Here is a 14,226-nt window from a genome sequence, read left to right on the forward strand (position 1 = left end):
TTATCATTACTATTATTATTAAAATTATCGTTAGTATTAAAACTATCATTTTAACAAAAATTATCATTTTAATAGAAATGTCATTGTTACTATAAAATATCATTATTATTATTATTATTTTAAAGATAATATTAAAAATTATCGTAAATATTAAAGTTATCATAATTAGAATTATCGTTTTATCATAATGTCATCTTAGTAATTATAAATATTGATATTTTTATAATAATAATTATTATTACAAAATAATACAACTTTTACTTACTATCATTATAGATATTATTTTATCAAATAAATATTTGATACAAACATATTTTACTACGTGTAATAACTTACTTTAATAATACCTATCATATTATCTTTATAATATTAAATGAACCCTATAAATTTTATTACTTAATATATATAAAAGTATATTTTATTATATAAATATAATATAAAATTTTATTTATTAATAAATAAATTATATTATTTACTCTAATAAATCTTTTAAAAATATTTAAAAATATAAAACGACGATATTTAAACTATATATTAATCATGTATAGATTTTTAGAAATTATTTTGAGTCAAATTTACTTTTGTTGACTTTTGCATATTAGTCTCGAGCATTAGGATTGTGGTACACTATGACTTGACCTAATTTGTTAGACAAATATTGACCAACACATAAATATATATAATTAATTTAGGTTCGTGAATCCGAGGCCAACCTTGCACTTGTTCAATGACGTTATATGTATTTTTACTACGAAATACAGTATGGGGAGTTTCATTTGCCTTTTTACCCTTTATATTTTTGGGCTGAGAATACATGCGTAATTTTTATAAATGTTTTACGAAATAGACACAAGTAATCGAAACTACATTATATGGTTGAATTATCGAAATCGAATATGCCCCTTTTTATTAAAGTCTGGTAATCTAAGAATTAGGGAACAGACACCCTAATTGACGCGAATCCTAAAGATAGATCTATTGGGCCTAACAAACCCCATCCAAAGTACCGGATGCTTTAGTACTTCAAAATTTATATCATGTCCGAAGGAGGATCCCGGAATGATAGGGGATATTCTTATATGTATCTAGTTAATGTCGGTTACCAGGTGTTCACCATATGAATGATTATTTTTTGTCTCTATGCATGGGACGTATATTTATGAGAACTGGAAATGAAATTATTGTAGTCTATTAAAATGATGGAAATAAATGATTATGATAAACTAATGAACTCACCAACCTTTTGGTTGACACTTTAAAGCATATTTATTCTCAGGTGTTAAAGTAATCTTCCGCTGTGCATTTGCTCATTTTAAAGATATTACTTGGAGTCTTTCATAGCATATTTCGAAGAACGTTGCATTCGAGTCATTGAGTTCATCAAAGATTATTATTAAATCAATTTATAGTTGGATAGTGGATATTATGAAATGATATGCATGCCTGCCAATTTTTGATATAAAGAAAGATTGTCTTTTAAAAACGAATGCAATGTTTGTAAAATGTATCATATAGAGGTCAAATACCTCGCAATGTAATCAACTATTGTGAATCGTTTATAATGTATATGAACGGGTCCTTTCACCTTGTACCTGGAACGTCGTTCCTTGTACCTGGAACGTCGTTGGACCTGTTAGAAAATCAGGGTCTTACATGGACTATTAATATGAGACGTAGGGAGTAACTTTTTTGATTAGTTGGTAAATATAGATTACATTTTTATCCATTTCTATAAATATAATGATACATCATATATAGTGACGAGGTTTTAGAATAAACATATGGTGCAGTAAATGGAGTTTAGGGACAACATGATTTAACTCTTCTTTTCAGTTACATTGAGTAATCCTAATTGAAATGATGATGTTAAGAGGGTCGTTTAATGTTATTTTCACCATTGAGTGTTGACCACAATTCGACAGCCAGAGTAACGATGGCGCGTGATGTGAGAGATATGCGAGCTCTAGGCATGTATCTTTCACTTTGTGTGAATGGTTTCCTCCTTATATTTATAGATAAGGGTTAGAGTTTTTAGGAGATCATAAATCATTGATCAAACCCAAAATCAAGCCCGACTCAATAGAAGAACAAGGTGATCACTTGTTAAGGGCCCAATAATTTTAAGGGTCCAATTTGTACGGAGTATGATTAAAAAAGATAATTAATTTAATACTATAATATTTCTCCCTATATTTATAATTGAATACTAACATATGTATTTTTTTTTTAAAGATTTACTTGTGTATGTTATACTACTCCGTATATACCAATTTTGTAAGATATCAAAATTTGTATGTTGTATTATGTGAATAAATTATAATTAGCTATTCATAAAATATAACAAAACATAAATATCTATTATTTTCAACGGACAATATATCACAAAGGACGAAGGTTATAAAAGAAAAATTGATATTTTTCGTACTTGGTCATTGTTTATGAATGGAATTTTTGTGACTCGTTATATGTCGATATTATTTTGTGACACCAGTCATCTCAATTCTTGGCTTTGCCGCTGCAAACGGTAGAGTGGTTGATTCGATACAGTCCCTTTATAGACTTCAAAGTTTTCGCTTAAGTTTAAAGGGCCTATTCCGACTTTTCCGTTCAAGACATCAAAATTCTCATGACCGTCCATGCCCAAAATGTAGTTCCAATAAGCCATATAGGGTTTTTGGTCTAGTAATTACATTATGAATGTGCGTATGCAAGCTACTTATACGAAAATTATGTAGTTCGTTGGCTTCATTGAAAAGTTGGGAAAGTCAATTCAACGTACATCTATCTATCTTCTATCTTCTAGCTTCTTATAAAACCAAAGACATAATTATGTTATCATTCGTGAATATTAAGCTTTAGATGAGTTCATAACTATAGTTTTTAATCATTGATTTAAGTGAAGACGTCATAATTGTCTCTCTCTTTAAATCAATAATTGATTAATTTGAATTTTAATTATTTACTTGTAAAAAGCTCAATTTCTTTCTTACATATAGAAATACAAAAATTATCTTTTATTATTTCTATATATACTCCATAAAAAGAAATTTTTATGTGTTATCATTAGTTATTACTAGCTTATAACCCACGAATTTGCGGGATTACACTAAAAAAAACTTTTACAATAAGTCTAAAATATGTCACGCAAGGGCTTACAGCCTAGTGTTGCATTGATAGTGCCAAATAGAATCGAATCGAATAGAATATACATAATAAAGTAACATTCAAAATCGGGGAATGTAGTAATCAAGATAGCTTTAGACACAAATGAATCAACATGGTCATGATGGAAGCGTTAGCACAATTTGAATCTTCACACATTAGTAAACTACCAAATATCATTCACAAGTTCCTTATTTATTCTACAATGAAGGATATCAAATACGCACACAAGCGACACTTACTAATGCTACTCCATGGCCTTCAATATTAAAATCTTAAGTGATCACATTCTCAGAAATTTCTTTTTCACGCTAGTTTCATAACCTAAATTTCAACTTCAAATCTAGCAACCAGGGCCACTGCCCACAGATAGTTTCCTTGTTCACCTCTCTAACATGCCATGATAATTACATAAGTGAGGAGGAAAACTTATCTACAAACAATAAATATTGCAAGTGTAAAAGAAAATTAAATAAAAACCAGTTATCCCATTATGAGCACAATCTTATTCCCAATATAAGCCAAATACATAAATGTGCATATTAAAGATTAAATAGGCACACCTTAAATATCCTTTGCGTCAATTCTTCATCAGAAGCGAATAAACTAACCCCGTATTTTCATTAGGCACGGTATTTAGAAGGTAGTTTACTAAACAAATAAAAGAAATGGTGGAGAGAGACAAATGTTGAGTGATCTTTCAAATCAATAGTTGTTATTGGAAGATGATATTTAATCCATTGGTTGATTTTTTGCCATCTAAGCTTTTTGAATACATAGTTGATAACCTGCAACTTCGCGAGATTACATATAAAAACTTTTGTAATATGTTTAAATGATAGAACGAAACATGTCAAGCCTATTTATATATGTGGACATGCGTTCTTTGAATATATAACTTTTGGATAACACAAAGGGAATATCAGTAACTGCTAACTTCAAAGAGAAGAACAACACAATATTGACTGTCCTTGCTGAGAATACAAACTCATTCTTCGAAACGATAAATATCAAGTTTTGTGGTCTTTTCTCCACTCCTAAATAAAATTTGTTAGAACATATTATATATTAACTATGAGAAAAATTTTGTTAAGAATCCACGCTAACTGTTTCCAGCTAACTGTTCCTAGCTAACTGATTACATTTTATTTATCGCAGTTTATTTATCGCAATTTAATTATCGCAATTTTATTTATCGTCATTTAATTTCTGTTATTTATTTTACGCACTTTATTTATCGTCATTTAAATACTGTTATTTACGCATTTTAAATATCGGGACACGTATAAAAGGTTTTGACATATCATATCGACGCATCTATATATATTATTTGGAATAACCATAGACACTCTATATGCGGTAATGATCGAGTTAGCTATACAGGGTTGAGGTTGATTCTAAAATAATATATATACTTTGAGTTGTGATCGAGTCTGAGACATGTATACAATGGGTCACGATACGTATTAATAAATTCGAATATTATATATTAAACTATATATGAATTCTTGAGCTACTAATTGTGGACTACTAACTGTGGACTAATAACATTGGACAATTAAAATGAATTAAAATATTGATTATAACATATGAAACTAAACTTTCTTCAAGTTTGCCACTTGATTTCATCTTAAACCTCATTTGTATCTTGACGATTACAATCTGCGTTCAAACCTTTCATGATTCTTGAAAACACCTCAATCGAGAGGATGAACTAACCGCACTTCATCTACAGAAGAAAAGATTGATGCATATAGTTATGCACCTGAAAACACTCGAAACCTGAGTAAACATTTAACACGTATTTGTGCTAGATCCTTTGGCGTTGTTATTACCGAAAATAACATTGCAATTATTTTTAAAATTAGCCAATTTTGTCACAGCTCCAGCAAATCAACTTCAATTTTTCAGTCGAATAAACCTTATTATAAAGATTTCCCCTTCACCATTGTTACCGGAGAACCGTTTATATTCCACCACATTAGTAGTAAACTTACCAGCAACTTCATTACTCATTGATTTAAGTCTCTCCGAAAAATCATTATATTTGTTCGTTAAAACCTATTCATATACTCATCCACATCTTATAACGAGAATTACCACATCAATTACCGGGAATTAGCAATCTGTATTTTGAAATCTCGCAGCATGTCTACATCAACAGTTATATGTATACATATAATCTTTATCTCTTAGAATTATGACCTTCCATTCTGAAATTCTGAAAAGCACCCAGTCTGCGAATCAATACTCTGAATTTTGAAAAGTTGAATGAAGCAACAAAAACTGTAAACAACATTAACAGTCGAAAGTTTGATGATAAAGAATAGGGGCTGAAGAAGCTCAAAAGATGAGAAAATTTGGTAGTTAAAAACAGATTGAGCAAACCATGAAGGAGAACGTGGACAAATCACAAAGACTAAACCTGCCTTCAAAGAATCCAAATAATTCAGTATCTGCTGAAGTCGTTAACGAATACCTTGCTCCTGACTCTACACTTTTACGGACAATCTTCATCATCATCCATCGATATTAGAAATTCTAAGATATCAGCGTATCTTTCATTATAAATATCCTCGATATTTCTGAAGATATTTTCATAACTATTCTTATCTGAAATCATTTATCTCTTCGCAATATCAGTGTTACATCAGAAAGGAAACCATTTTATTTTCTAAATTCTGAAAATTCGAGTTTAAAATTTGAATGTTTTTGAAGTAATGTTGGAAACTGAAGCATGAGTTAGTATAATATAATGACACTTGATCAACGTGATTATATTACAGTAAGTCATGCTGAGTTTCTAAATGGAACGTGATGATTCACAGACTATAACGTCATCATGTGCCATGTTACACGACTCTTACATTCTACCTAATCTCCAAACATTCCTGATAGTTCTATCTTTTCTCTTGAATTCTGGTAACTTAACCAATCAAGATCATGCTATTACAATTTTTTTTTAAAACATTAACTATGTTCATTCCGAAATTCATATCTACGAATTCTGGACCATTATTCGCTTGACTTAAAGTCGAGAAAAGAAAACAAAAGTATGGAGTGCCAAAATATAAAGGAAATGAAGAGGGTGGATTCATAGTGAAATATCAATCGAGACAGATCATCGCATCTAATCAAAGAGGATTCTAATTTTCTTAATTATCGAAGAACCAAATCTTATTACGGAGATTTTCTCTAAATCCCTTGAATTCCGGAAATCAACTGTATCTACATCAAGATGTATGACGAAACATTATTTTCTCATTTCACTCTTTTGTGATAACTTCACTCGTACGCCTCGCATAAACAAGTTGTTTTATCCATATTACTCACTGATGATAAAACTCTAATTTTCAGCTCATATGTGTCATGAAAACATACTTATTGTCAGCCATGACCATCCCAATCAAATTTCGGGACGAAATTTCTTTAACGGGTAGGTACTGTGATGACCCGAAAAATTCTGACCAAATTTAAACTTAATCTTTATATTATTTCGACATGATAAGCGAAGTCGGTTAGGTTGAGTCTCAAAAACTTTGAACTATTTCATATATGCAATTATCCTTCGACTGTTCTCAACGATTCACGAACAACTATTTATAAATAGATACATATATATTTAAATATATAAATATATATAATAATTTGAAAAATAATTGGAAATAATATACGACTTAATTATTAGAAATAAATAAGCAAAATAATATAAGAAATAATAAAATTAATTATTAAAATAAATTTTGTGTATATATAAATAAAGTATATTGAACAAAGTATATATAGTTTCGAATTTATTTTGTAAACTTCAGTAACACTCAATCGCCATTCGATGGATAGTAAACAAGTTAAATTCAAACTTATAGGAATTTAAAATGAACGGTGATCCGAAAATGAGTTCTATAAATTTTAGGCTTATTAAAAATGTATTTAGGATCTAGTTATTACATTTTAACACTTTTTATATTTTACCCAGAATTGAGAGAGACAGTTGATGTAATTTTTATTTAATAAATTAATGACCAAATTTTATACCATAATGACCAAAATAAATAAATATAGTTAATTTAAAAATTTAGGATTTTTCCGAAGACTTTTATTCACCACTGAGTAACAATGGAGTACGAAATAATAGCCGTGGATTAGTGTCGATAGAGTAAATCATTTGAGGCTGCTAATTATTTGTTTATTATTATTTCACTTGCACGTTCTATTTTTCTATCCATTCTATCTTTTCTATATTATATCTAATATATCTATATACATAGACGTATATTCACAGAGATAGATTAAGAACCATGGACCACCAATACCAATCACCACTTCACTTCACCACACTTCACCATCTCTCTGCTTCCTTTCGATTCCCAACCTTTACCCATCATCAAACAACGACAAAACACAAGAACCACTTTCTTGTTCGATCACTAAATACATCACCCAACGTGCAACTTCAATTGTTATTGCTGCAATTGTGTTCTCTGTTTTAGCTCATAACCACCACCAATGTTAACCATCCTGTTTGAGATCGAAGCCAAGAACTATCACCATCATCGATCACCATTTAAAATCGGCCATCATCTTCTTGAACATCGCCACCACAACCCATTTCCTCCACCACCACTGATCCACTTCCACCACGACCCCTTTCACTCTTTCTCTCTCCCTCTCTACAAAATCCTTGATCTTGAACCAGACCATGAATCACCAACACAACCGCCGTTATCTTTTTCTTTGTGACCACCATCAACAAACCCACCATAATCTCACTTGATCACACTATCAACGAAACCCGGTTACTACTCTCGTTTAATACATGTTCTGCACATCTTTCAAACCAAAATCCAAATAAAAACCTAGAAACAAAATCAACAAAACCATCCATGTTGGACTGTTATTAAAGCCAGACTAGTTCCTGTTTTGCAACCAATTCACGAACCAAACCTGCTACTACGCTGCTACTTGCTTCTGTGACCACCACCCCTATAAAAACCATTAAACAATCAACCACCTGCAGCTTTCGTTACTGTTTCTGTTTCTATTCCAACCGCTATAAAACCACTATCAAACCATAACCAAACATCTGCTTTCTATTTCTTGTTCGCTCAAACACCCAAAACCCACTCGTATCATGGTTGATTACTATTCGGTTCAGCTTTGTTCCGACTAAACCAAACACCATTAAAATATCTACAACCTAAGTAAGCCCACATAAAATCATCATCATTATTATTCATACTGCTGCCATATTTACGATCCCCTCATGAATCTACTGCACATACGAGAACACCAACACAAACACACACATAAAATAATTAGTTATTACTATTATTATTCGATTTTAATCATCACCTCATCAAAACCCGTCCATATTTTTCTTTTTCTGTGATTCGATAAATTGCAACTATCCTTGTCGTTATGAGAAGATGAAAAGCGATGACGACACAATGATGTTAAATGAATAATGATGATAATGATCAATGATGAGCCGTTACAATACTTTTTGTTTATTTTATAGATATTGGAATGTACAGCTGGTGCTTTTTGTTTCATGTTTCTTGTTTCCTCGCTATTGCAACTGCGCTGCAAAACTAATTCATATTACTCTTAGGCCGTATTAATTTTATTGGGCTTGTTAACGGGCTGTTTGTTTAGACTGCTACTTTGTTTTGTTTGGGCCATGTAACCACTTAAGTTTTGCTGTTGGTGAACGAAAATGTGATGATAGATAAGGATACGATAATAAGGATGATGATGTAGATGATTAGATTATGATGATGATAATAATTAGATGGTTTTGATGATGATTATGAGATCATCATATATAGTGATGTTGATCGATGACGATAATGATATTTATCGATTATGTGATGATGGGATGATGTGAACGATGGTGATTTTATGTTATATATGTTCACGATGATGAGTTAATATAGTTTAAGTAATGACGATGAGGTTAGTTCATGAAGATGATGAGATAAGAATAATGATAATGGCGAAGTTATGATTATGATTATAATTATGATCATGATAATAATACTGTTTGTTCTCGGTTCGATTTCACCACGGTCACACTCGATCATTCGATCTCTCGTTCTCTCGAAGGGTATAACTTATGATTCAATCTTTTTATTTTTGATAATGGTGATTTTGATTTATATATATTATATAGTTATGATTATGATAAACATATAATTAGTATTATTAATTTAATTATTATTATTAAAGTTATTAGTATTAGTATTATTATTATTATTATTATTATTATTATTATTATTATTATTATTATTATTATTATTATTATTATTATTATTATTAACATTAATATTATTCTTTTCAAGTGTTATTACCAAGTATTATTAGTATTAAGTATTATTATAGATATTATTGTTTTTATTGAAAAAAATAATAATATAACCTTTTATCATTATTATTATCCTTATCATGATTTGTATATAAATTTTACTATCATTATTATTATTTTCATTAACATGATTTTTATATATAATTTTATTTACATTATTTTTAACATCATTAATATTATCATTATAATCAAATACAACTTTTAATTACTATATTATTAAGTATATAAAAATATACTCATAAGTAATATTACATATAAGTATGAAAATATTATATTAGCAATTTTTATATAAATATTCATATAAAACAAATTAGGTATTTTTAATATATATATATATATATATATATATATATATATATATATATATATATATGTATGTATGTATGTATGTATGTATATATAACTATATAAATAATAATCATTTTCAAATATATATATACAAATTAAATAAATAATATATAAAGTTATAATATATGAAATTGTTCGATTACGATTATATGTATTAATGAATACACAAATGATATAGATTCGTGAATCCAAGGCCAACCTTGCATTGTTCAGTTTCGTCGTATGCATATTTTTACTACAAAATATTGTATTGTGAGTTTCATTACTCCCTTTTTAAATGATTTTGAAATATATATTTTTGGGACTGAGAATACATGCGCTGCTTTTATAAATGTTTGACGAAATAGACACAAGTAATTGAAACTACATTCTATGGTTGAATTATATTATTAATATCACCCCTTTTGCTTGGTAACCTAAGAATTAGTGAACGCCACTAATTGACGCGAATCCTAAAGATAGATCTATGGGCCTAACGAACCCTATACAGGTTATGGATGCTTTAGTACTTCGATATTTATATACAGATGAGTGTACCTGTATATTTGGGGATATTCTATATGCATTTGTTAATGTCGGTTACCAGGTGTTCACCATATGAATGAATTTTTATACAGATGAGTGTTCCTGTATTATAATTTTTGCATATGAGTGTTCCTGCAGTTAACTATGAAAAATTAAATCTTGTGATCTATTAAAATGATTGAAATGATTGATTGTGATAAACTAATGAACTCACCAACCTTTTGGTTGACACTTGTAAGCATGTTTATTCTCAGGTATTAAAGAAATCTTCCGCTGTGCATTTGCTCATTTAAAAGATATTACTTGGAGTCAGTCATGGCATATTTCAAAAGACGTTGCATTCGAGTCGTTGAATTCATCAAGATTATTATTAAATAAATGACAGATTAGGTCATTTATAGTTTGGATATTATGAAATGGTATGCATGCCTGTCAACTTTCGATGTAATGAAAGTTTGTCTTTTAAAAACGAATGCAATGTTTGAAAAATGTATCATATAGAGGTCAAATACCTCGCAATGTAACCATATGTTATTGTATTCGTCCTTATGGATTAGGATGGGTCTTTACAATATGCATGCACCACGAGATATTCAAATGCTTGTTGTCAAGTGGATCATTCATAATATTAAAGGTACTTCACCTTACGGTTTACAGCTTCATAAAAACGAAGGCCACTCTCTAACGTCATATACCGATATCGATTGGGCAGGATGCCCAGACACAAGGAGATCCACATCCCGTTATGCAATGTATGTGGGCGATAACGTTTTTCCTGTTCAACTAAGAGATAAACCACTATTTCACGTTCAAGTGCGGAAGCCTAATATAGAGGGATTATGAATGTTGTAACTGAATCATGTTGGCTATGGAACATGTTGTTAGAGCTTAATTTCCGAGTTCGTAAAGCTACTATTGTCTTTTGTGACAATATTAGTGCAACTTATTTATCTGGAAACCCTTCAACATCAACACACTAAACATTTAGAGCTTGACATTCATTTTGTACGAGATAAGGTTGCATGTGTTGAAGCTCACATTTTTCAGGTTCCTACACATTTTCAAATCGTTGGCATTTTCACCAAGGGTTTGCCTCACATACTATTTGAAGAATTTAGATCCAGTCTCTGCGTTTATCCTTCTTTAGCTACGATTGAGGGGGAGTGATATCGTGTATATTAGCTACTTATATTCAAGATATATTTATGTAGATAAGCTTGTTGGTGATTTAGGGTTTTAAGAAAAACAATTTTCGCATCATTAATTATTATCATGTACATACATATAATAACAATAACTTTAAGCGGAAGCGTATTTATTATATTAATAACTAAATCACCAAAACGGATCCATATGATTTATACGGTTAAATAAATAAATACAACAAGAGAGATTAAAAATTATACCTTTCTTGAAGAACCGGATTGATGGAAGAGAAACTAACAATCAAAGGTATGATTGCCGCTAGGGTAGTCCACACTACACTTCGATCAACGTCAAACGGATGTGCTAGTCCCGTCAAGTAATAGTAAATAATTGCAAGAATTATAAAATGAATCGTAATAACCGAAAATTTATTCCTTTTGTTTGTTCGTCGTACAAAAATATCTTGGGTTTTCTTTGCTTGTCGACTTTGTTGAATTAAGTCAACAAAAGGTTTTGTGAAATCTTGTTTTTTATTTGCCGTAAAAACTAATAAGATTTGTGAGGGATATTTTTTGTGTGTATTGCCAAAAAAGACAACTAAAATATATTAATATATATAGGTGAACAAAGTCGGTCTACGAAAACTGGTCGGTCAACTAATTTGATCACAATACAATCATAATTGTATGCAATATCCATTCTTAGTGCATACGTTCAAAAATAATTATATTATATTTAATTAATTAAAACATTAATTAACTATTAATTAATCAACTAATTAATTAAATTCTTTATTACTTGAATAATATATATCACGTATATATTATTAATTTGACGTCTAGGTGTATATGTGTGTGACCCCGAAGGCTCAAATGAATTCAGCCATATAGTTATGTGTTGTACCTTGCGTATAAATCCTACAGACTCCCACTTGTGCACGGCACAACACCAAGTAACTATACAAACAATGGTTAGCGTCTAGCAACACGCCATTATCCCCAAATTCATGTGAGGGTAGTTTCTCAAAACTGCTCATTGTAAGTGTTAAATGTCATTTATCCCTTTGTTTCAGATACTTTAGTTAAACTTGAGACATGGATCATCAGTCATTCTCATTTGTTTAACTATTTTGTTTTCTCGATCTTAGAAATGAATTAGATCACCAAATTAATTAAGTGTCATCTTAATTACATTTGGGTGCGGCCACACGAATATCTTATTCATTCATCGAGGAGCTCAAAAGTATCTAACTCCATATAAGTTGGAGGAACAAATCCTATCTTGTCTACACGTGTCTGTCACGAGCTTTACATTAAAGCCAATAATGGCTTTTATAACAGCCTTATTCAGGACAATGTTTAGTCATATCAAAGTATAATGCTCCACACATCGAAACCGGCGTGCATCTCAAGTCTAAGGACATTATGACATAACCACTTGCGAGTTTCACTATTGACGCCGATCCATGCAGTGAAATCTCAAAGGTTGGGTCATTCTAATATTCATCCTATGAATACATGTGAGTTTGATAGTAACACATTACACCATATCAAACACTCACATTTGTCTTAGTTTGATGTTACTCCCGTATCATCAATCGACAATGGAAAATTTAGAATAAATCATTATTCACGGATTTAAACATGCAAATATAGAACACAGTATTTATGAATAAAAACGATCATAACACATTATATCAATTCATTACAAATAAAACTGCTTTCATGTTCCAATTATCCAAATATTAAAATTACATAAAACTATTAGCTGGTCTAAGCCCAATGTTCCTAGAATGCTCGACATGCTTGGTACAAGACATTGGCTTTGTGAACGGGTCAGCTAGATTGTCTTCTGTTGGAACCTTTTGAATACGTACGTCACATCTCTATATAACTTCACGTATGTAGTGAAATTTTCAAAGGATGTGTTTGGCACCACGTAGAACTCCTGGTTCATTTGCTATTACTATAGCACCAGTATTGTCGCAATACATGTCCATGGGATTTTCAATACTGGGAACAACGCCAAGCCCAGATATGAACTTTCTGATCCAAACAGCTTCCTGATCAGCTTCAGATGCAGCAATGTATTCTGATTCTGTTGTAGACATTGCTGTAGTGCTCTGCTTCGAGTTTCTCCAGTCGACAACGCCTCCGTTCATAACGAAAACGTATCCAGACTGTGATCGACTATCATCTCGATCAGTTTCAAAACTAGCATCAGTGTAACACTTTATGCTCAGTTCATCGAAACCTCCATAAACTAAGAACATATCTTTAGTGTTTCTCAAATACTTCAATATATTCTTTACAGCAGTCCAGTGACTATCACCTGGATTCTGTTGGTATCGGCTCGTCATATTGAGAGCGAAAGAAACATCTGGTCTAGTGCACCTCATAGCATACATGATGGATCCAATAGCTGAAGCACATGGGACTCCAATCATTCGCTTCACCTCTGCGGGTGTAGAGGGGGCTTGAGTCTTAATACCACATTTGGTTGCATTGGAAGACTACCTCGCTTGGAAGCTTCCATCTTAAATCGCTTTAAGATTTTGTCAACATATGCACTTTGACTTAGACCTATTAACCGCTTAGATCTGTCTCTATAGATCTTGATTCCTAGGATATACGCTGCATCTCCCAGATCTTTCATGGAGAAACATTTTCCAAGCCAGGACT

General features: G+C 30.9%; 1 protein-coding gene across 1 annotated transcript; it reads right to left on the reverse strand.

The window, feature by feature from the left end:
• Positions 1 to 13,460: 13,460 nt before the first annotated feature.
• On the reverse strand, positions 13,461 to 13,991 carry LOC139900726 (secreted RxLR effector protein 161-like). The gene has a single exon (XM_071883486.1). The coding sequence runs from the start codon at positions 13,989 to 13,991 to the stop codon at positions 13,461 to 13,463; it is 531 nt and encodes a 176-aa protein (XP_071739587.1).
• Positions 13,992 to 14,226: the final 235 nt, after the last annotated feature.

The sequence above is a fragment of the Rutidosis leptorrhynchoides genome, chromosome 3, assembly GCF_046630445.1.
Source record: "Rutidosis leptorrhynchoides isolate AG116_Rl617_1_P2 chromosome 3, CSIRO_AGI_Rlap_v1, whole genome shotgun sequence".
Lineage (NCBI taxonomy): Eukaryota > Viridiplantae > Streptophyta > Magnoliopsida > Asterales > Asteraceae > Rutidosis > Rutidosis leptorrhynchoides.

Excerpts from the sequence above, each read along its gene's own strand:
- LOC139900726 (XM_071883486.1), bottom strand. The coding sequence starts at position 13,991 with ATGATTGGAGTCCCATGTGCTTCAGCTATTGGATCCATCATGTATGCT.